The sequence below is a fragment of the Oryx dammah genome, unplaced genomic scaffold (assembly GCF_014754425.2).
Source record: "Oryx dammah isolate SB20612 unplaced genomic scaffold, SCBI_Odam_1.1 HiC_scaffold_11209, whole genome shotgun sequence".
Lineage (NCBI taxonomy): Eukaryota > Metazoa > Chordata > Mammalia > Artiodactyla > Bovidae > Oryx > Oryx dammah.
This window is the reverse complement of record NW_024080602.1, coordinates 570,188-591,322: the sequence shown is the minus strand read 5'-3', so window position 1 is coordinate 591,322 and position 21,135 is coordinate 570,188. Positions and strand designations below refer to the sequence as shown.

At 39.9% G+C, this 21,135-nt stretch overlaps 1 protein-coding gene and 1 pseudogene across 5 annotated transcripts in view; one reads left to right on the top strand and one right to left on the bottom strand.

Annotated features, from left to right (window-relative positions):
• Window positions 1-1,405: 1,405 nt before the first annotated feature.
• LOC120860861 lies at window positions 1,406-2,801 on the bottom strand (annotated as a pseudogene).
• A 227-nt stretch (window positions 2,802-3,028) lies between these two features.
• The window catches only part of LOC120860913 (leucine-rich repeat-containing protein 49-like), a 157,049-nt gene continuing 138,942 nt past the window's right edge, over window positions 3,029-21,135 (top strand). Inside the window, exons 1-7 of one of the 5 annotated variants that reach the window (XM_040236637.1) lie at window positions 3,130-3,387; window positions 3,459-3,557; window positions 4,038-4,094; window positions 5,337-5,424; window positions 10,617-10,814; window positions 11,146-11,248; window positions 12,641-12,844. In XM_040236637.1, the coding sequence (XP_040092571.1) occupies window positions 10,706-10,814; window positions 11,146-11,248; window positions 12,641-12,844 (416 nt within the window). In that variant the 5' untranslated portion in view covers window positions 3,130-3,387; window positions 3,459-3,557; window positions 4,038-4,094; window positions 5,337-5,424; window positions 10,617-10,705. Of the gene's footprint in view, window positions 3,388-3,458; window positions 3,558-4,037; window positions 4,095-5,336; window positions 5,425-10,616; window positions 10,815-11,145; window positions 11,249-12,640; window positions 12,845-21,135 lie in introns of all 5 variants that reach the window. The other 4 variants (XM_040236638.1, XM_040236635.1, XM_040236639.1 and 1 more) reach the window with 4 other exon arrangements.

Below are 21,135 nucleotides of genomic sequence, written 5' to 3'. Positions count from 1 at the left end.
TGTTTACAACAGCTCCTCAATAAATGTTGTAGAATGACTGGAAATTTGCTGTTTAGTCAGTTTGTCCTGAAAAGAAAAAGTGAGTGGTGGAAGGAGTGAGAGGTGGGTGGCACAGATAATGTTTTTTAGAGATGCTATTGGGGTCCAGATCTGGCTAAAAATGTACTGCTATCAAATCTAAATTTATTGCTATCAAGGCTAAAAATATTTACTGCTATCAAGTCTATTTATTGCTATGCTTTTAAAGTACTATTGTTAAAACCTACAAAGTCTCCTAATAACTCAGCATATATAGTAATGTAATATGTATTGTTAGAAATGCTGGCTGGATATCCTTGTTAATTGAAAAACAGAGTTGGTATCTATTCTGGATTTCTTAATAGTTAGCCTTTGTTGTATTATAAAACTTTTGGTTATTTTATTAGCCTGGCTTTTCTTCTCCCAGTTTTTGATTAAGATGGTAGAATTATGAAAAAGAGAAAAACAGTATAAAGGTGTGTGTGGCACATGTTTAATATTTAACTCTTTTACTACATATTTACATATATCTATAGATAGATGTTGGAGAAGGCAATGGCACCCCACTCCAGTACTCTTGGCTGGAAAATCCCATGGACGGAGGAGCCTGGTGGGCTGCAGTCCATGGGGTCGCGAAGAGTTGGACACGACTGAAGCGACTTAGCAGCAGCAGAGGTATAGATAGATGTATAAATATGGGCTTGGGTAAAGACTGGCTAGGTAATGATGGTGGATAATTGGTTCAAGGAAAAGGTATAGATTTCTTGAGTGCTATACAGTTTGGTGAGTAGGGAAACTGGCAGAGAACTGAAATTCCACTGTACTAAAGAAAACTGTTCTCATAGTCATATAGTCATTCCACAAATATTTACTGAATTCCTTAAATTTGCAAAATATTGTTCCAGTTACTGTTAATAATGAACAAATCAGATAAGAGCCCTGCGGTCACAGAGCTTCCATTCTAATGAGGACAGACATAATATTAAGCAAAATACATAATTATTTCCTGACAACTGTGATGAGTGCAACTGAAGTATACGTGCTACTGAAGTGTTTGAAGAATGAGAATATAAAATAAGGAGATGAAAAGGGAAGGATGTTTGAATAGATTTTTGAAGTAAAAGGATTTAATCAGTGATGATGGGGAATGGCAGGGGCATAATTCCAGGGCATTATATGAAATAATTCAGAAAAGGCTTGGTAGGAAAGAGTATATAGTATGTTCAAAACCAGAAAAGATCAGCATGATTGGTCCACAGTGAGCAACAAAGACCGTGGATTGGAGCAGCACTGCTGTCGCAAGCAGGGGCAAAAAGCATGCAGGAACTTTGTTAATAATTTTATTCTCCACCTTAATAATTGCTGGACGTCATTAAAGGGTTTTAAGCACCCACCCCATGTAGGAAGGAGGTTGGTATTGCAGAAAGTTTCTGTCTGGTGATTGGACCTAAAGAAAAGATTATAGGCTCCTGAGGAAATTAACCTTGGATTGGCTTCCTTGTGCATAAATTGTGAATCTAGACTATATGATCACTTAGGTTTTCTTCAGCTCTAAAATTCAAGAATACCTCTGTATATTCACAACCAGAATGTCAGTTACAGGTCCACTGACTTCTTGGTGAACTCTTCCTAACTCTAAGACTGAACACCTTTTAGATCCAATGAAGAGTCATAAATTAATCTATGTTATGGTGATAGGGCTGAAGTTTGACTAACCCAAAGAAGGCTGAGAAGTTAGGAAGTTGGGAAGAAGGCAGTAGTGACCAGATGCAAAATAAGTGTAATCAATCTTATGAGTACCGAGAAAGTAGGCAGAAAAGAGCAGGATAGGAGAATTCAACTCACTGGAACGATTTAGTTTAAAGGCAGCTAGTCAAGAGGAAGTTTAGGAGGGGGAAGGGATGTCCATCAGCAAAGCCTTATCTTCATCAGCATCTTGCATTCCCATTCCCCCACCATTTTGATGGTATAATTGATCATTCTTGCAGCTTATCATGCAATGATATGCTATGCAGAAAGTTTTAAGTACCTCATTTCTTGAGATTTACTCAAATTAAATCCTTTGTATTTAAAAATTCAGGAGCGGAGAGTGAAGGCTTCTCTATAACGTGAAGGGAAAGAGTGTACGTGTGTGTTTTGGAGAACAGGAGGTAGAAGAAACTATAATTCCAGAGTGTTAATGCTAAATAGGCTCTTGGAGATCACCAATTAACAAAAACCTTCGTGGTGAGGTGATTTTCCCAAGACACTAAGTGGAGGAGCCTAGCCACAGATTGGGGTTCTTGCAAGACCCTCGGGTGGCCTCTCTGGGTGGCCCTTTATCTGTGAAGCCGAAAGCCCTCTTCGTGGGCCAGAGGAGTGTACAGGAGGCTGGCCCTGGGGTAGCCTGGGGCTGCCTGACTGCCTGGGGCTTTCCTCCCTTCCGGGTCGCCCGCTCAGTCTCCCTCTTCTTTCCTCGTAGGTTTCAGCAGGGAGGACACCGGGTGCAAGATGTACGCGGCGCCCGCCACGGGTCTCAGGCGCTCGGAGAAGTGCAGATTCTTCTGGATAACCGAAGAGACATCAAAACAGGCGGGAGCGAAGTGCTCGGAGCAGATGACGGAGCTGTCACTGCCCCGGTACCAGCTGGCCGGCGGCCCCGTACGAAGCGGTCCCACAGCAGCCGCACGGCCCCGTCCTTTGGGGAAGCGAAACAGCAACTTCCCGGACTTGGTGGTGTCGCCGCAGCGGATGGGCACGGCAGGAGCCTCGGGGCTGGGAGCTGCGGGGCTGGGGACCTGCATCCTGAGCACGGCCTCGCTCTCCCAGCGCCCTCACCTGCCGACTCCGTGTCGGCTGCTGCTTCTTTGGCCGCGAGAAAGTGCCAAACTGCGGCCCTACCTTGGAGAGTACCCGGCTTTTGGAGGTCGTTCTCCTTCCAGTAGTCTTCCCCTGAGAGCAGGCAAAGGGATACAAATTTCGCGCGGGCCCAGCTGAGGTGGGAGGTAAAGAGGAACGGACCGGAAGTGGTGGTTGTCATAGCTACCGAGGTGGCCGGCCTCTTCCTCGTTTTCTTCTCCTCTCCACCCTAACGCTCTGTTTTTCTGAAACTGGGAAACTAGAACGAGGAAATGCTGATATTTTGGGCCCCTCAAATATAACCAGAGGCTCTAACGAGTCCATTGACCTGTAGATTTGGGAGAGGACCAGACCGGAAATGGCAGTTTCCATGGTAACTCCCGAGCGGGTTGCCTAGGAGATGACCCCTTTCGGTCTCTCAATCTGTGCTGTAGCGTCATTTCTAAGGCAGATCTAACTGATCTTCTTGGACTGTCTCCTGCCATGATTCCCGGGAAATACCGCTCTGTTTCTGGCCGGGCTGCTAGCAACGTAGGTTGGGTTTCCTACTTTCTCTTGATTTCCATTCGTACCGTCCTTTCTGACTGGCGTCTTTGTCCTAGGTGATGAGCTGTGTTGTTGAGACCAGGACCGCTCAGTCTACTCAAGCTATTGTCTGACCGAGGCTTGAGGTTCCTGGACTGGACCAAGGCACTTGGAGGGTATTTAACATTGTGTGATGGGTATTCAAAGTCTTGTCCAGGATCTACGCTTCCCAGAAGGTGGAGCTGGTCTGCTGTGAAAGGCTAAGCTTCATTTAAATTCCTTTAACTGGTCAATTCCTTTTTTTTTTAATTAAGAAAATATTAACAGGCACCCCCACCTCCTTTACCTGTCTCACTGAGATATTTACTTAGACCTCAAATGGCAGGTGACGAAAGCCTGAAGTGCTAAGTAGAGGGTTAAATTGCAGACATTTTGGAAGGTAAATCACAGTGAAACCTTTTAATTATTAGTTGTAATTTTATTGTTTTCAGCAAATATCCAGAACATGATAATTTACCAGAAACAAACAAAAAGCGAGCATTCTGTTTCATTCTAATTTTTTTTTTTTGTTATATCTTTATGTACTGTTTTGGGGAGGAGTGTGTGTGTGTGTATAAGTTAAGAGCATATTTTATGGTTTAATTTTTACATTGTAGGTGAACTGTGGGCTTCATCTGGTTATTCAAACATCATCGCTTCCTGAAAAAAGCAAAGTAAGATTCAAGCAGATTTGTATTTAGATTGAATATAAATTGTTTTCTATTCTGCACAAATAGTATGATTTAAAGAGCAGAGTCTAAACTGGAAAATTTAAGTATATTTACTTTGGTCTCTACTTTGAAGCTAATTTTTATTTTTTGCCTACCCAAATCCAACTAGTAGTTACCAAAGAGAGGGAAGGGGGAGGGGCAAATTAGGGGTATAGGATTAAGTGATAAAAAATATTATGTATAAAATAGATAAGCAAGAAGGATATATTGTATATCTCAGAGAATTATAACCATTATTTCATAATAACTTTTAATGGAGTATAATCTATAAAAGTACTGAATCACAACATCGTGTCTCTGAAACTATTATAGTATTATAAATCAACTGTACATCAGTTAAGAAAAATCAAAGCAAAACCAAAAAAAAACCTCACCTCCTTTACAAACTGAATCTTATTTTATCAATTGCAAGAGGTAAGATGGGTTTCTTTTTTTTTCTTTTTTGACATTTAAGCATTTCTTAAATCAGGATCCTTCTTGAAACTGATGGCAGATCATATTATTATTTTAATTGGGAAACTTTTTCTTAGTAGTGGGTAAAATGATGGCATGTTTTACTACTGATAGAATCTTATATTAGATAAAATGTGATAATTTGGGGTCCCATATCTACCATTCCAGAAAAAATTGATTAGCAGTGGAAGTTTTTTAGGCCTAATGAGATTTAGAAATTAAGATTTGAGCATTCTTTTCCCTCCAAAATTTGCCCATATTCTCCCTGAGATTTCCTTAATTTCTGGCTTTTGATTTGATTTTTGAGATACACACGCTTTCTTACCCTCATGTCACCTGGGCACTCAGATATACTTACCCATCTCCCACACAACTGTGTCTCAAGACACAACACAAATTTTTCTTCTTTGACCAAGTTGGACACCTTCAACTGGCACAATTCAGGTTTTTCCTAAAAAGTTTTAAAATAGATGTTACTGGAGGAATTCTTAAATGAAGGACAAAGAAGCTGTGGTACATATATACAATGGAATATTACTCGGTTATAAAAAAGAATGAAATAATGGCATTTGCAGCAACATGGATGGACCCAGACATTGTCATACTGAGTGAAGTAAGTCAGACAGAGAAGGACAAATATCATATGATATCACTTAAATCTAGAGTCTAAAAAGGCATGAATGAATTTATAAAACATTCTCTGAATGTTGTGTCTTAAATAATGTTTTTTAGGTTGAATTCAAGCTAAATAGAGAAACGCCATCATTCCCTGGTCGACTCTTACAACATGACCTTGAAAGAAACTACTCAAGTAGACAAGGTATTGTCAGAGAATAGAGATCAGATATGATTTATCATCTTTAAGTAATATTGTTTAATAATATTGAATTTCTGGATCCAAATAGAGTTCAATTAATGATGACGTTATTCATTGGTTACCAAATTCATTGGGCATTTGTTTAAATCAGAATTGATTTTATGTACACAACATAGGTTATTTCTAATATAGGAAAAACTGTCATATTTTAGTTTGGAGTGGGCTATACACAAGAGAATTAGAAAGAATCTACCAAATAATGTCTTAGAACTAGGAAAAATAGCTAATTAGTGAGGGTAAGACTATGGGAACACATATTTAGTAATTAAGGACACTGGAAAGAATGGAAAGTCGGGAGTAGAAAAGAAGCTATCTCTTTCCCTCACTAACATATATAATTATAGAATTATATCAGAGGGCTTTGACATTTGTGTGCATCATGCAAGATCTTATTAGGAATGCAGATTCTTAGTGCTTCCCTCGTCCCCTTCCCCATTGTGACTTTGTAGGTCTTGGGTGGGATTTGGAAAAGTGTGTTTTAATAACTTCTCAAGAGACTCTGATGGATGTGGTTTGTGGATCACCCTTTGAAAAATAGCCTCATATGATCTGGTTATATTTCTGAAATGTATTGTTCAATTAAAGGAGAAATCTTCTTTAGAATTTTGAGTTGTTACTTCAGTTCAGTTCAGTCGCCCAGTCGTGTCTGACTCTTTGCAACCCCATGAATTGCAGCACGCCAGGCCTCCCTGTCCATCACCAACTCCCAGAGTTCACTCAAACTCATGTCCATCGAGTTGGCGATGCCATCCAGCCAGCTCATCCTCTGTCGTCCCCTTCTCCTGACCCCAATCCCTCCAAGCATTAGAGTCTTTTCCAATGAGTCAACTCTTCGCATGAGGTGGCCAAAGTATTGGAGTTTCAGCTTTAGCATCTGTCCTTCCAAAGAAATCCCAGGGCTGATCTCCTTCAGAATGGACTGGTTGGATCTCCTTGCAGTCCAAGGGACTCTCAAGAGTCTTCTCCAACACCACAGTTCAAAAGCATCAATTCTTCAATGCTCAGCCTTCTTCACAGTCCAACTCTCACATCCATACATGACTACTGGAAAAACCATAGCCTTGACTAGATGGACCTTTGTTCACAAAGTAATGTCTCTGCTTTTTAGTATGCTGTCTTGGTTGGTCACAACTTTCCTTCCAAGGAGTAAGCATGTTTTAATTTCATGGCTGCAGTCACCATCTACAGTGATTTTGGAGCCCCCCAAAATAAAGTCTGACACTGTTTCCACTGTTTCCCCATCTATTTCCCATGAAGTGATGGGACCAGATGCCATGATCTTCGTTTTCTGAATCTTGAGCTTTAAGCCAACTTTTTTACTCTCCTCTTTCACTTTCATCAAGAGGCATTTTAGTTCTTTTTCACTTTGTGCCATAAAGGTGGTGTCATCTGCATATCTGAGGTTATTGATATTTCTCCCGGCAATCTTGACTCCAGCTTGTGTTTCTTCCAGTCCAGCGTTTCTCATGATGTACTCTGCATAGAAGTTAAATAAGCAGGGTGACAATATAGAGCCTTGATGTACTCCTTTTCCTATTTGGAACCAGTCTGTTGTTCCATGTCCAGTTCTAACTGTTGCTTCCTGACCTGCATATAGGTTTCTCAAGAGGCAGGTTAGGTGGTCTGGTATTCCCATCTTAGTTGTCAACAATTGTTAGCTCTCTGTAATGTACTAGTGTTAAGCACTGCAGAATACTTACATACAGTACTGTCCTCATCTAGGAATTATTGTATGAGAAGGATAATCGGTATAGGCCTCTCTAGCTTGTTCATCTTACATGAACACGTGGCAATTTTGAATATTAGCTTCTTTTTTTGTTCTGTAATTTTTAGACTTTCCTCTTGGGCCCAGCTAATCTGACATCACTTTTCTGTTTCCTATGTCTTGAATTCTTCTCTTGGTCAATTGCTGGACATGACATCAACCTAACCACTGTTCCACAGTGCAGACAGCGTCTGTCTTCCCTTCTTTGGTTCAGTTCAGTACATATCTATTGAGTATGTTTTGTGTGCCAGACACTGTATTAGGCTCAGAGCTATAGATGTGAACCTGAAAATTTTCAAGTAGAATTTTCTTGTGTTTACATTGTGAACTTCCTTTACATTTTTGATAATAACTCTTAAATTTGTTTTCTGACTCGTGAGCCAAACTTAAATACTTTTCCCAAGGTATTCTTGAGTTAGAGGATGAAGTTGGTAGACAGATTTGTGTATGTCTGGCTGAATAAATTTATTTTAGTGTTTAAGCATTTCTAAATATTTGCTAATGAGGAAATAGTATAGAGGCACTGAATTTTGTGAATCTGAAAGATGAATAAAGTCTTATACATAAATAATGACCTGTAAAATACAAATTAATTCCTTAGGGAAAAATAAACCAATTTTTTTCATTAAAATATGTTATTCAAAATCATTCTCTCTAAAATTTGTACCTGATTGTTTCCAAATGTGCCTCCTTCCTAGTTCCAGGCAGTTTTTGCAAAGAAGGCCTCACAGTGTGTAGCTGTTTTCTTGACTTCTGTACTCACTGTTCTTCCTCCAAAGGCACAAAACTTTGGAAAAATTTTAAGTAGCAGTTTATCAGGAAAAATGAGGGAATCTCTATCTAATAAACTGCATTTTGAAAGTGAATTATTATAATTAATTTTACTTCATTTCATATTTTTTATGTTTTTCAAAATTAATTGAACATACCCCATAAATTAACCAGTGGTACTCTCAGCCCAAAGTTAACATACTCTTTGTTTTAGTTAGGCTACTTGGTCTTAAACTTGGTATATGATTTCTTTTGGGCATTTTATATTAATGTTAAGAGTTAAGCCCTATATCCTTGAAATTTTGTAAGAGTCAGGGATTGCTATACACTAAAATCTCATTTCCAGACCTTAATTGATTAAATCCCTTGAATAAAAATGCCAAAATATGTATATAGAGAGGAAGAGGTAGTGCTTGACTCTTAAGATCATGATGAATCATGAAAAATACAAAATCAGGATTTTGATTGCCAACACAGTCTTAAAGACAAGGCTGAGTGGACAAGCATGTGAACATGTACTGTATTATCCATCTATCCAGCCAACCATCTGTCCATCCCCCTGCCCATCTCTCTGTCCATCTTTCTCTCTATCCATCCACTCACCCATCCTTCTCATCTATCCCTCCATCCATCATATATTTAGGGTGTGGTGTAGTAAAGACTTATACCAAATATATACCATTATGCCTTTAAACACTTTGGGATTCTAATTATGAAAGAATTCATTCAGAATTTTTATACTAAAATGCAAATATTTCTGATGTTTTTTTTTAACAGAAATAACATTCACAAAACAGATTTCTGATTAACTCTCAGTAAATTGGAAAATCAGTTAATGATTGCCTACTGAATTTAGATTCTGAAAAGAATATAAAGAGTATAAAATGAGCTCCATTTCTCCAGGAGCTTATAAATTTAATTAGGAAGACAAAAGCTATTATTTGGTACATTAAATAGTGATATATGAAATTACCAACAACAGGAAATATTTCAATTAAAATTTTGCTTTAAGGCGGGATGCAACAGTCCACATATATATATGTTTGGGTGTTTGATACATACATCTACTGTATGTATATGTGTGTGGGTGTTTATTGTGGATGTTTTGACTGCAGATCATTCTGGTCCCCAGTTGTTTAGAGGGTCTTGTTTGTGTATTTTAAGGCCTTTCTATCTCATCATTCTTGTATTCTGCTATTTATTGTAAGATGTATGTCATACTGATCATGATAGTAAACTCATCATGCAGATCGTGATTTTGACTTCTGTGTGTAATAAGAGGTGGCAAGAGGGCGGATGAAGTTCCTTTATTCACTGACTGTAAGTGAAATTTACTCCTTGATTATTGCCTCTACATCCCAAGTCTTATTAAATTTAAATGTGCTTTCTAAATTGAGCACTGGCTTGAAGCCTTAACAAAGTAATTTTAAAAACCTAACTCTGACACTAACGAGGGAAATCAAGATTGTTTATTGTTTGGAGTTTTTCCTTTATTATTTTTAGCTGACCAGTTAATCCTTAATCAGTTGATCCTTACTCTAGTTTTTGTTTTTTTAACTATTCAGTTTTTGATTTCCAAATCAGTTTACTGACTTATCGTTGCTTGGGTATTTTGCTAGCAACTGGTCCTGTCACAAGACCAGTTCATTTATGAACATGATCTTTGTTCTGAATGCTTGTACTCTAGAACATCATTGTTATTTATCTTGATATTTCATGATATTCAGAAAAGTGGGGTGTGAACACTAGTATTTTGTTCAATAAGCCAGGTATGTGCACTTTGGTGCACATATCTCGCACACCTGGAGAAGTTAGCCAATACCATTGCTTTACAGCTATTTACTATGATATGTGTGGAACTTGATTTTAAGATGGGCTCCCAAAGAATGATAGCTTCCTGTATTTAGGTTCATCTTTTTGTCTTATCAGTCAGTTTAAGCAGTAAAATTCTGTGGCACTTTAGGTTCTATTTTATTGCTTTTTGCTTCCATCAACATCGGTTGCTGCTTTCAGGAAATTTTCTCTTGGTAGAAGAAAATAGTTTCTTCTGGTGTTCAAATTGGTACCTTTGACCCATTTCTCAAGTCTTACTTCATTTCTGGAGCCTCTCAGCCTCTTTTATTAACTAGTCTACATTCTTCTAGGTCTTTAGAATATATCTTAATATCCACCTCCACTGAAACCCATCTGTGATCTTCTTTAAGTGAAAAATAACCAGACACATTTATGTGTGAATATATAAATAGGTATTGTTTTTTTATTCTGTGTTTTGTGCATGTTGTTCTGTACAGTTTATTACTTTCATATGCCCACTAGATTGAAAGCTACTTAATAGAAGGGTCAACATCAGACCATCAGCTTATAAATCTCATAGGGGTGTCAAATACCTGTCAGACCCTAACTAAAAACCTAACTGCAAATATACAAGATTTATTGACTCCACTTTGGTCTCTGCAGTATTCTCTACCAATAGTAGCTGAACATACAAAGAAAAAAGGATGATTCGAGGTTTACATTTGCTACCCAAAACTACTTTCTCTATATTTCTCTAAAGTCATGTACTGTGTAGCTTTGTGATAAATTTTTTGATATTTTGAAGGAGATGGAAGAGTAATAAGTCCTTCGCCTCATAATAAATCATCCTGCATCTCATCCACAACAAATGTGACAGAACTATGTGGGCTGGAGATGAAAACTGCCACGAGCTCCTTATCAGCATTTGGAGATTGTTCCATTCAGACACCTTCAAAGTCCAGAATCCGGCAGGGCTGTCATAGTGCTGGCCCAAATGTATCTGGTAATGAGGGAACTATCATCTCAGTTACAAGAGAGTTAAGATATAGTATTAGGAGTCAGGATTATAAGGGATAAATGTAGCACTAGCATAGTCCTGTACTTTCAACCAATCTACAAGGCAAGGGAGAAATTATTTGATATGTATAGAACATGTAGTTTAGACCTGAGGAGGAACAAGCTGAACTTTAGTTTCAAATACAGATAGCTACAGAAGCTGTGTTTTCTAGAAAGGATATTGGTAGGTGCCAAAGTTCTCCAAATATAAGGTGATTTTAGTTTCAAAATCTGAAAGATTTTTCTTATTCAAGTAATTTGTATATTATTTTTAATAGGTGATCATATTAATTTGGTGAGCTCATCAATGCCTTCATTTCCCATTCTCCAACGTTCTTCTGAAGAGAAAATTCTTTACTCAGACAGGTTGACCCTAGAAAGGTGAGGACAACTTATTTAATTTTTTTGACTAGATAATATATAGACATAGTACAAGATTTGAAAGGTATAAAAGTCTCTCTTCCTCCCCCTTGTTTTTCAGCTGTTTAGTTCTCCTACCTAGGTATAATCACTGTTGCCAATTTTAAATTTATCCTTCCAGGAGTATGAAGAGAAATTTTATATCTGTGGAATGTAAAGGAGCTTGACTACACTCCAAGAGTCCTATAGAGGTTCTAAAATATGACATCGATAAAAATGGGTTTTAGGATAGGAAGAAAACTTCACAATATGCTCCTCCACCGGGCTTCTCAGCACTCTTCAGTTGAGTCCCCTTTTACCTGATCGACCTCACCTGCTCCTGGTCTGGCCTTCGCTCACCCTGCTGCTGCACACCTGCTCCTTGAATATGCCAAGAGTGCTTAAACCTCACGAGTTTTGCACTTGCTGTTCCCTCTGCCTGGAATGCTATTTTACCATGTATCAGTAGGCTCACTTTCTTACCTCCATCAGATCTTTCCTCCAATGTCACCACCTAGGGATAGCCCTCCCTGCCCCGACTCTCCAAAGCAGCAACTCCTTCAACCCTGACAGTTCCAGCACCTTTCTCTGCTTTTTCTTCTCAGCACGTATCACCCTCTCACATATTAAGTATTTAACTTAGCACATTTATTGTCGTTCATTGTTTGTCTCCTCCGAGTAGAATGTAAACTCTACAGACATGGGGAGTTTTGTTCAGTTCTGTATCCCCAGCACCTAAAACAAAGCCCCGTACAAAATAAACCCTTAACAAATTTTGAATGAATACATGTGTTTAGGACTTAATCCCTGTCTTTAAATCTAGAAAAGTATCTGCAGTAGAATGATGGATGAAGGATTTCAACCTTCCCTTAGTGTTATAACCAGCAGAGAAACCTTCTCTGCAGAGAAACCTCTGCTGTGCATACCTTTAGCTCAGCAGTACATATCTAACAGCAAGGCGTTAAGCAAACTTTCTAGCTTAGCAATGCCTGAGCAGTGTTTATCTCAGTTAATGGCAAGCGCATTTCTCTGGTTATGTGACATGGTTCCTTGAATCATCTCAATCTTTCCCACAGAAGGCAATTACACTGAGTGTTTTCTGATGGTTAACTTTATATGAAATAATTAAGACTGGAGTTTTTTTTAATACTATGAGCATTAGACTTAATTTTAATATCTACCCTTGCCAAAGTATATCAGTTTTTATATGAGTGATTTACAATTAGATCTAGAATGCTTGGTTCATGAAGGCAAAACGTGGTTCTGTTTTTCTTCTTCTCATGGCATGGGCACACAAAGATACTATTATTAATATTCTTGAGAAGAGGCAGACTGCTGAATCAGAACCTTACTAACTTTAAACATGTTTTCTAGGCAGAAGCTGACCGTGTGTCCTATTATTGATGGGGAAGAGCACCTTCGTCTCCTGAACTTTCAGCACAATTCTATAACTCAGATCCAGAATATCTCCAATCTGCAGAGGCTAATATTCTTGGATCTATATGATAATCAGATTGAAGAAATTAGTGGACTTTCTACTCTGAGATCTCTCCGTGTCCTTCTGTTGGGGAAAAACAGGTAATCATTATAGATCAGTCACTGTTTGTTATACTTAGGACTAACGTTGAGTCCTCCTGTGGTCTCTAGATGGCAACTCAACACTGAATAATACTTAAGAACCTAACAGACTAATGTTTTTGAAAGACTGTTTGATTGGATTAAGATTCATTTGTAATCTGTTTTATGAGTTTCATATTGACAGTTATTCAAACCAAATAACATTTATTGAAAGTGAAAGTCACTAAGCCATGTCTGACTCTTTGCCACCCCATGGACTATACTGTCCATGGCATTCTCCAGGCCAGAATACTGAAGTGGGTAGCCTTTCCATTCTCCAGGGCATCTTCTCAACCCAGGGATTGAACCCAGGTCTCCCGCATTGCAGGTGCTCTCTTTACTGTCTGAGCCACCAGGGAAGCCGAAGTTGTGTCCGACTCTTTGTGACCCCATGGACTGTAGCCCACCAGGCTTCTCTGTCCAAGGGATTCTCCAGGAAAGTATACTGGAGTGGGTTGTCATGCCCTCCTCCAGGGTATCTTCCCAACTCAGGGATCAAACCCACGTCTCTTATGTCTCCTGCGTTGGCAGGTGGCTTCTTTACCACCAGCGCCACCTGGGAGGCCCAGACGTTTATTAAGTGCATATTATTTCCATTGCTTTCCAGAGCCGTATCATATGTGGGAGTAAACAACAGACTTTGGCCTTTATGTTTTTTTCGGCTATATTTTAAATATGGGTATTCACATTAAGCTTATGTGTTTCACTTATGATTCTTCTCAGTGCTTAACTAAGGGTGGGCATTTGATACTTTGTGACTGTCAAATTATAGTCAGCTATCTGTATCCAGTTTTTCATCCACAGATTCAACTGAGGATCGAAAAACACTTGAAAAAAATATTCCAGAAAGTTCCAAAAAAGTAAATCTTGAATTTACTGTGTTCCTGGAGACTATTTATGTAGCATTTACATTGTGGTACATATTATGAGTAGTCTAGAGATGATTTAAAGTCTACATATACTCTGCCATTTCACATAAGGGATTTTAACACTTGCAGATTTTGATACTGATCCTGCCCAAAACAGATACCCTATGTCCAAGGGCAAAGGAGAAGCCCTAGCAAGACAGTTCAGTTCAGTTCAGTCCCTCAGTTGTGTCTGACTCTTTGCGACCCCATGGACTGCAGCACGCCAGGCATCCCCGTTACCAACTCCCGGAGTTTACTCAAACTCATGTCCATCGAGTCAGTGATGGCATCCAACCATGTCATCCTCTGTCATCCCCTTCTTCTCCTGCCTTCAATCTTTCCCAGCATCAGGATCTTTTCATATGAATCAGGTCTTTGCATCAGGTGGCCAAAGTATTGGAGTTTCAGCTTCATCATCAGTCCTTTCAATGAATATATAGGACTAATTTCCTTTAGGATGGACTGGTTGGATCTCCTTGCATTCCAAGGGACTCTCAAGAGTCTTTCCCAGCACTACAGTTCAAAAGCATCAAATCTTCAGTGCTCAGCTTTCTTTATAGTCCAAATTTCACATCCATACATGACTACTGGAAAAACCATAGCTTTGACTAGATGGACCTTTGTTAGCAAAGTAGTGTCTCTGCTTTTTAATATGCTATCTAGGTTGGTCATAACTTTTCTTCCAAGGAGCAAGTGTCTTTTAATTTCATGGCTGCAGTCACCATCTGCAGTGATTTTGAAGCCCAAGAAAATAAAGTCTGCCACTGTTTCCACTGTTTCTCCATCTGTTTGCCAGGAAGTGGTGGGACCAGATATCTTAGTTTTCTGAATGTGACTTTTAAGCCAACTTTTTCACTCTCCTCTTTCACTTTCATCAAGAGACTCTTTAGTTCTTCTTTGCTTTCTGCCATAAGGGTGGTGTCTGCCATAAGCAAGACAGTAGGAGGGGCAAAATTGCATTTAGAATCAAACCCGTTACCCTCCAGAGATCCTCAGAGGGCTCAAACAAACCTATGTGTACCAGAACCTAGAGACCCCACAGAGACTGAGCCAGAACTGTATTTGAGTGTCTCTTGCAGAGGTACGGGTCAGCAGTGGCCTGCCACAGGGGCAGGGGCTCTGGGTGCAGCAGACCTGGGTACGGCATAAGCCCTCTTGGAGGAGGTCGCCATTAACCCCCCTGCAGAGCCACCAGAACTTACTCAGGACTGGGGAAACAGACTCTTGGAGGGCACAAACAGAACCTTGTATGCACCAGGACCCAGGAGAAAGGAGCAGTGACTCCATAAGAAACTGACCCAGACTTGCCTGTCAGTGTCCAGGAGTCTCTGACAGAGGCGTGGGTTGGCAGTGGTCTGCTGCAGGGTCGGGGGTACTGAGTGTGGCAGTGCGGGCACAGGACCTTTTGAAGGAGGTTCCCATTATCTTCATTACCTCCACCATAGTTGACCTCAGGTCAAACAACAGGGAGGGAACACAGCCCTGACCATCAACAGAAAATTGGATTAAAGATTTACTGAGCATGGCCCTGCCCATCAGAACAAGACCCAGTTTCCCCTCAGTCAGTCTCTCCCATCAGGAAGCTTCCATAAGCCTCTTATCCTTCTCCATCAGAGGGCAGACAGATTGAAAACCACAATCACAGAAAATTAACCAAACGGATCACATGGACCACAGCCTTGTCTAATTCAATGAAACTATGAGCCATGCCATGTAGGGCCACCGAAGATGGACCAGTCATGGTGGAGAGTTCTGACAAAACATGGTCCACTGGAGAAGGGAATGGCAAACCACTTCAGTATTCTTGCCTTGAGAACCCCATGAACAGTATGAAAAGGCAAAAAGATAGGATACTGCAAGATGAACTCCCCAGGTCAGTAGGTGCCCAATATGCTATGGAAGATCAGTGGAGAAATAACTCCAGAAAGAATGAAGAGACAGAGCCAAAGCAAAAACAATACCCATTGGTGGTTGTGGCTGGTAATGGAAGTAAACTCTGATGCTGTAAAGAGCAATATTGCATAGGAATGTGGAATGTTAGGTCCATGAATCAAGGCAAATTGGAAGTGGTCAAACAGCAGATGGCAAGAGTAAGCATTGACATTTTAGGAATCAGTGACCTAAAATGGACTGGAACGGGTTAATTTAATTCAGATGACCATTGTATCTACTACTGTGGGCAAGAATTCCTTAGAATTGGAGTAGCCATCATGGTCAACAAAAGAGTCCGAAATGCAGTACTTGGATGCAATCTCAAAAATGACAGAATGATCTGTTTGTTTCAAGGCAAACCATTCAATAGCACAGTAATCTAAGTCTATGCCCTGACCAGTAATGCTGAAGAAGCTGAAGTTGAATGGTTCTATGAAGACCTTCAAGACCTTCTAGAACTAACACCTCCAAAAGATGTCCTTTTCATTATAGGGAACTGGAGTGCAAAAGTAGGAAGTCGAGAGATACCTGGAGTAACAGGCAAATTTGGCCCTGGAGTACAAAATGAAGCAGGGCAAAGGCTAACAGAGTTTTGTCAAGAGAACACACTGGTCATAGCAAACATCCTCTTCCAACAACACCAGAGAAGACTCTATATATTGACATCACCAGATGGTCAACACTGAAATCAGATTGATTATATTCTTTGCAGCCAAAGATGGAGAGGCTCTATACAGTCATCCAAAACAAGACCAGGAGCTGACTATGGCTCAGATCATGAACTTTTTGTTGCCAAACTCAGACTTAATTTGAAGAAAGTAGGGAAAACCGCTAGACCATTCAGGTATGACCTAAATCAAACCCCTTATGAGTATACAGTGGAAGTGACAAATAGATTCAAGGGATTAGATCTGATAGAGTGCCTGAAGAAGTATAGACAGAGGTTCATGACATTGTACAAGAGGCAGTGATCAAGACCATTCCCAAGAAAAAGAAATGTAAAAAGACAGTATGGTTGTCTGGGGAGGCCTTACAAATAGCTGAAAAAAGAAGAGATGCTAAAGGCAAAGAAGAAAAGGAAAGATATAAGCATCTGAATGCAGAGTTCCAAAGAATAGCAAGGAGGGATAAGAAAGCCTTCCTCAGTGATCAATGCAAAGAAATAGAGGATAAAAATAGAATGGGAAAGACTAAAGATCTCTTCAAGAAAATTAGAGATACCAAGGGAACATTTCATGCAAAGATGGGCACAATAAAGGACAGAAATGATATGGACCTAACAGAAGCAGAAGATACTAAGAAGAGGTGGCAAGAATACACAGAACTGTACAAAAAAGATCTTCATGACCTAGACAATCACTATGGTGTGACCACTCAGCTAGAGCGAAACATCCTGGAATGTGAAGTCAAGTGGGCCTTAGGAAGCATCACTACAAACAAAGCTAGTGGAGGTGATGGAATTCCAGTTGAGCTATTTCAAATCCTGAAAGGTGATGCTGTGAAAGTGCTGCACTCAATATGCCAGCAAATTTGGAGAACTCATCAGTGGCCACAGGACTGGAAAAGGTCAGTTTTCATTCCAATCCCAAAGAGAAGCAGTGCCAAAGAATGCTCAAACTACCACACAATTGCACTCATCTCACATGCTAGCAAAGTAATGCTCAAAATTCTCCAAGCCAGGCTTCAACAGTATGTGAACTGCGAACTTCCAGATGTTCAAGCTAGATTTAGAAAAAGCAGAGGAACCAGAGATAAATTGCCAACATCCATTGGGTCATCGAAAAAGCAAGAGAGTTCCAGAGAAACATCTATTTCTGCTTTATTGACTATGCCAAAGCCTTTGACTATGCTGCTGCTGCTGCTAAGTTGCTTCAGTCGTGTCCGACTCTGTGCAACCCCATAGACGGCAGCCCACCAAGCTCCCCCATCCCTGGAATACTCCAGGCAAGAACGCTGGAATGGGTTGCCATTTCCTTCTCCAGTGTGGGAAAGTGAAGCCGCTCAGTCATGTCTGACTCTTAGTGACCCCATGGACTGCAGCCCGCCAGGCTCCCCTGTCCACGGGATTTTCCAGGCAAGAGTACTGGAGTGGGTTGCCATTGCCTTTGACTGTATGGATCACAACAAACTGTGGAAAATTCTTCAAGGAGATGGGAATACCAAACCACCTGACCTGCCTCATGAGAAGTCTGTTTGCAGATCAAGAAGAAACAGTTAGAACTGGACATGGAAAAACAGACTGGTTCCAAACAGGAAAAGGAGTACATCAAGGCTGTGTACTGTCACCCTGCTTATTTAACTTATATGCAGAGTACATCATATGAAATGCCAGGCTGGATGAAACACACACAAGTTGGAATCAAGATTGCCAGGAGAAATATCAATAACCTCAGATATGCAAATGACACCACCCTTATGGCAGAAAGTGAAGAAGAACTAAAGATCCTCTTGATGAAAGTGAAAGAGGAGAGTGAAAAAGTTGGCTTAAAGCTCAACATTCAGAAAATGAAGATCATGGCATCTGGTCCCATTACTTCATGGCAAAAAGATGGGGAACAATGGAAACAGTGATAGACTTTATTTTCTTGGGCTCCAAAATCACTGCAGATGGTGACTGCAGCCATGAAATTAAAACACACTTGCTCCTTGGAAGAAAAGCTATGACCAACCTAGATAGCATATTAAAAAGCAGAGACATTACTTTGTCAACAAAGGTCCATCTAGTCAAATCTACGGTTTTTCCAGTAGTTATGTATGAATGTGAGAGTTGGACTGTAAAGAAAGCTGAGCGCCTAAGAATTGATGCTTTTGAACTGTGGTGTTGGAGAAGACCCTTGAGAGTCCCTTGGACTGCAAGGAGATTGAACCAGTCCATCCTAAAGGAAATCAGTCCTGAATAAGGACTGATGCTGAAGCTGAAACTCCAATACTTTGGCCACGTGATGTGAAGAACTGACTCACTGGAAAATACCCTGATGCTGGGAAAGATCGAAGGCAGGAGAAAGGGATGACAGAGGATGAGATGGTTGGATGGCATCACTGACTTGAGGGACATGAGTCTGAGCAAGCTCCGTGAGTTGGTGATGGACAAGGATGCCTGGCGTGCTGCAGTCCGTGGGGTTGCAGAAAGTTGGACACAACTGAGTGAACTGAGATTTTGATGTCTATTGAGAACCAATACCCTGCTGATATTTAGTGATACTGATTATTGTTCAGATGATATTTTCAGTGTGTTTTTAATATTATATCTTATGTGAACTTCCCCAGTTCCCTTTAAAAGAATCTATTGTGTAGTTCAGTTCACTTCAGTTGCTCAGTCGTGTTTTTTTATATTATGAAGTTTAGATATAGCATTATATCTAAGCTTGGTTTCTCTCCTCCCTATTCCTTCCCAATCCCCACAGCATGGACTTTGAATTTTTATTCTCACTGTCTGATGATAATTAATATAAAATACTTTTTTCAAGATTACACACCAGTGTTCTAGGTTCTTGTCTATTCTCTGTGGTTTCTTGAAAGTTCCCATCAGTGTAGTTTATCAACCACAGTTGGCTCAAGTGTTAAGCTAAGCATTATGGTAGCATGAGGGAATTTAGAGGAATTACAGGATCATAGAGTATTAGAATTTGGAGTGAACTCAGAGATCAGTGATCAGCTCCCTTATTTACAGATGAAGAAATGAAGATATAAAGTGACTTTTGCAGGGTTACATATGCCTCTGGAGTATGCCACCAGAGCATTCACTTCAATAAAGTGAGGCATAAAAGAAACTTTTCATATATTTGAGGCATTTCCTCATAGGTGTTCCTGATTGTCTCTCCCAGAGACTTCTTCACTAGTTTCTGATCCTTGGAGTTTCTGATTTGTTTATCTAGCTTCCATTTATTCTTTAGTATCATGGCTTTTAGGTCCTTCTTTTAGTCCTTGAGTAAGTAGACTTTGTTTGTTTTTGTTTTCTTGCAGTTTTATTAAGATATAATTGACATACAGCACTGCATAAGTTTAAAGTATATAGCATAATGGTTTTTGAAAAGAACTTTTATATTTTCTATTGGAGCATAATCAGTTAACAGTGTTTGATAGTTTCAGGTGAACAAAGGGACTCAATCGTACATATACATATACATTCTCCCCAAAATGATTTGACTTATATACATCATGAAGTGATTATCACAACAAGTTTAGGGAATATTCATCATTTCATATATAGATACAAAATGAAAGAGATAGAAAACTTGTTTCCTTGTGATGAGAACTCAGGATTTACTTTGTTAACAACTTTCACTTATAACATACAGTAGTGTTAATTACATTTATCATATTGCCAATATCTGATGGATCATTGAAAAAGCAAGAGAGTTCCAGAAAAACATCTATTTCTGCTTTATTGACTATGCCAAAGCCTTTGACTATGTGTATCACAATAAACTGTGGAAAATTCTGAAAGAGATGGGAATACCAGACCACCTGACCTCCCTCTTGAGAAACCTGTATGCAGGTCAGGAAGCAACAGCTAGAACTGGACATGGAACAACAGACTGGTTCCAAATAGGAAAAGGAGTACGTCAAGGCTGTATATTGTCACCCTGCTTATTTAACTTATATGCAGAGTACATCATGAGAAATGCTGGGCTGGAAGGAGCACAAGCTGGAATCAAGATTGCCAGGAGAAATATCAATAACCTCAGATATGCAAATGACACCACCCTTATGGCAGAAAGTGAAGAAGAACTAAAGATCCTCTTGATGAAAGTGAAAGAGGAGAGTGAAAAAGCTGGTTTAAAGCTCAACATTCAGAAAACGAAGATCATGGCATCTGGTCCCATCACTTCATGGCAGATAGATGGGGAAACAGTGGAAACAGTGGCTGACTTTAGTTTTGGGGCTCCAAAATCACTGCAGATGGTGATTGCAGCCATGAAATTAAAAGATGCTTACTCCTTGGAAGGAAAGTTATGACCAACCTAGACAGCATATTAAAAGGCAGACACATTACTTTGTGAACAAAGGTCCGTCTAGTCAAGGCTATGGTTTTTCCAGTAGTCATGTATGGATGTGAGAGTTGGACTATAAAGAAAGCTGAGCATTGAAGAATTGATGCTTTTGAACTGTGGTGTTAGAGAAGACTCTTGGGAGTCCCTTGGACTGCAAGGAGACCAGTCCATCCTAAAGGAGATCAGTCCTGGGTGTTCATTGGAAGGACTGATGTTGAAGCTGAAATTCCAATACTTTGGCCACTTGATGCGAAGAGCTGACTCATATGAAAAGACCTTGATGCTGGGAAAGATTGAGGGCAGGAGAAGGGGATGACAGAGGATGAGATGGTTGGATGGCATCACCGCCTCAATGGACATGAGTTTGGGTGAACTCCGGGAGTTGGTGATGGACAGGGAGGCCTGGCGTGCTGTGGTT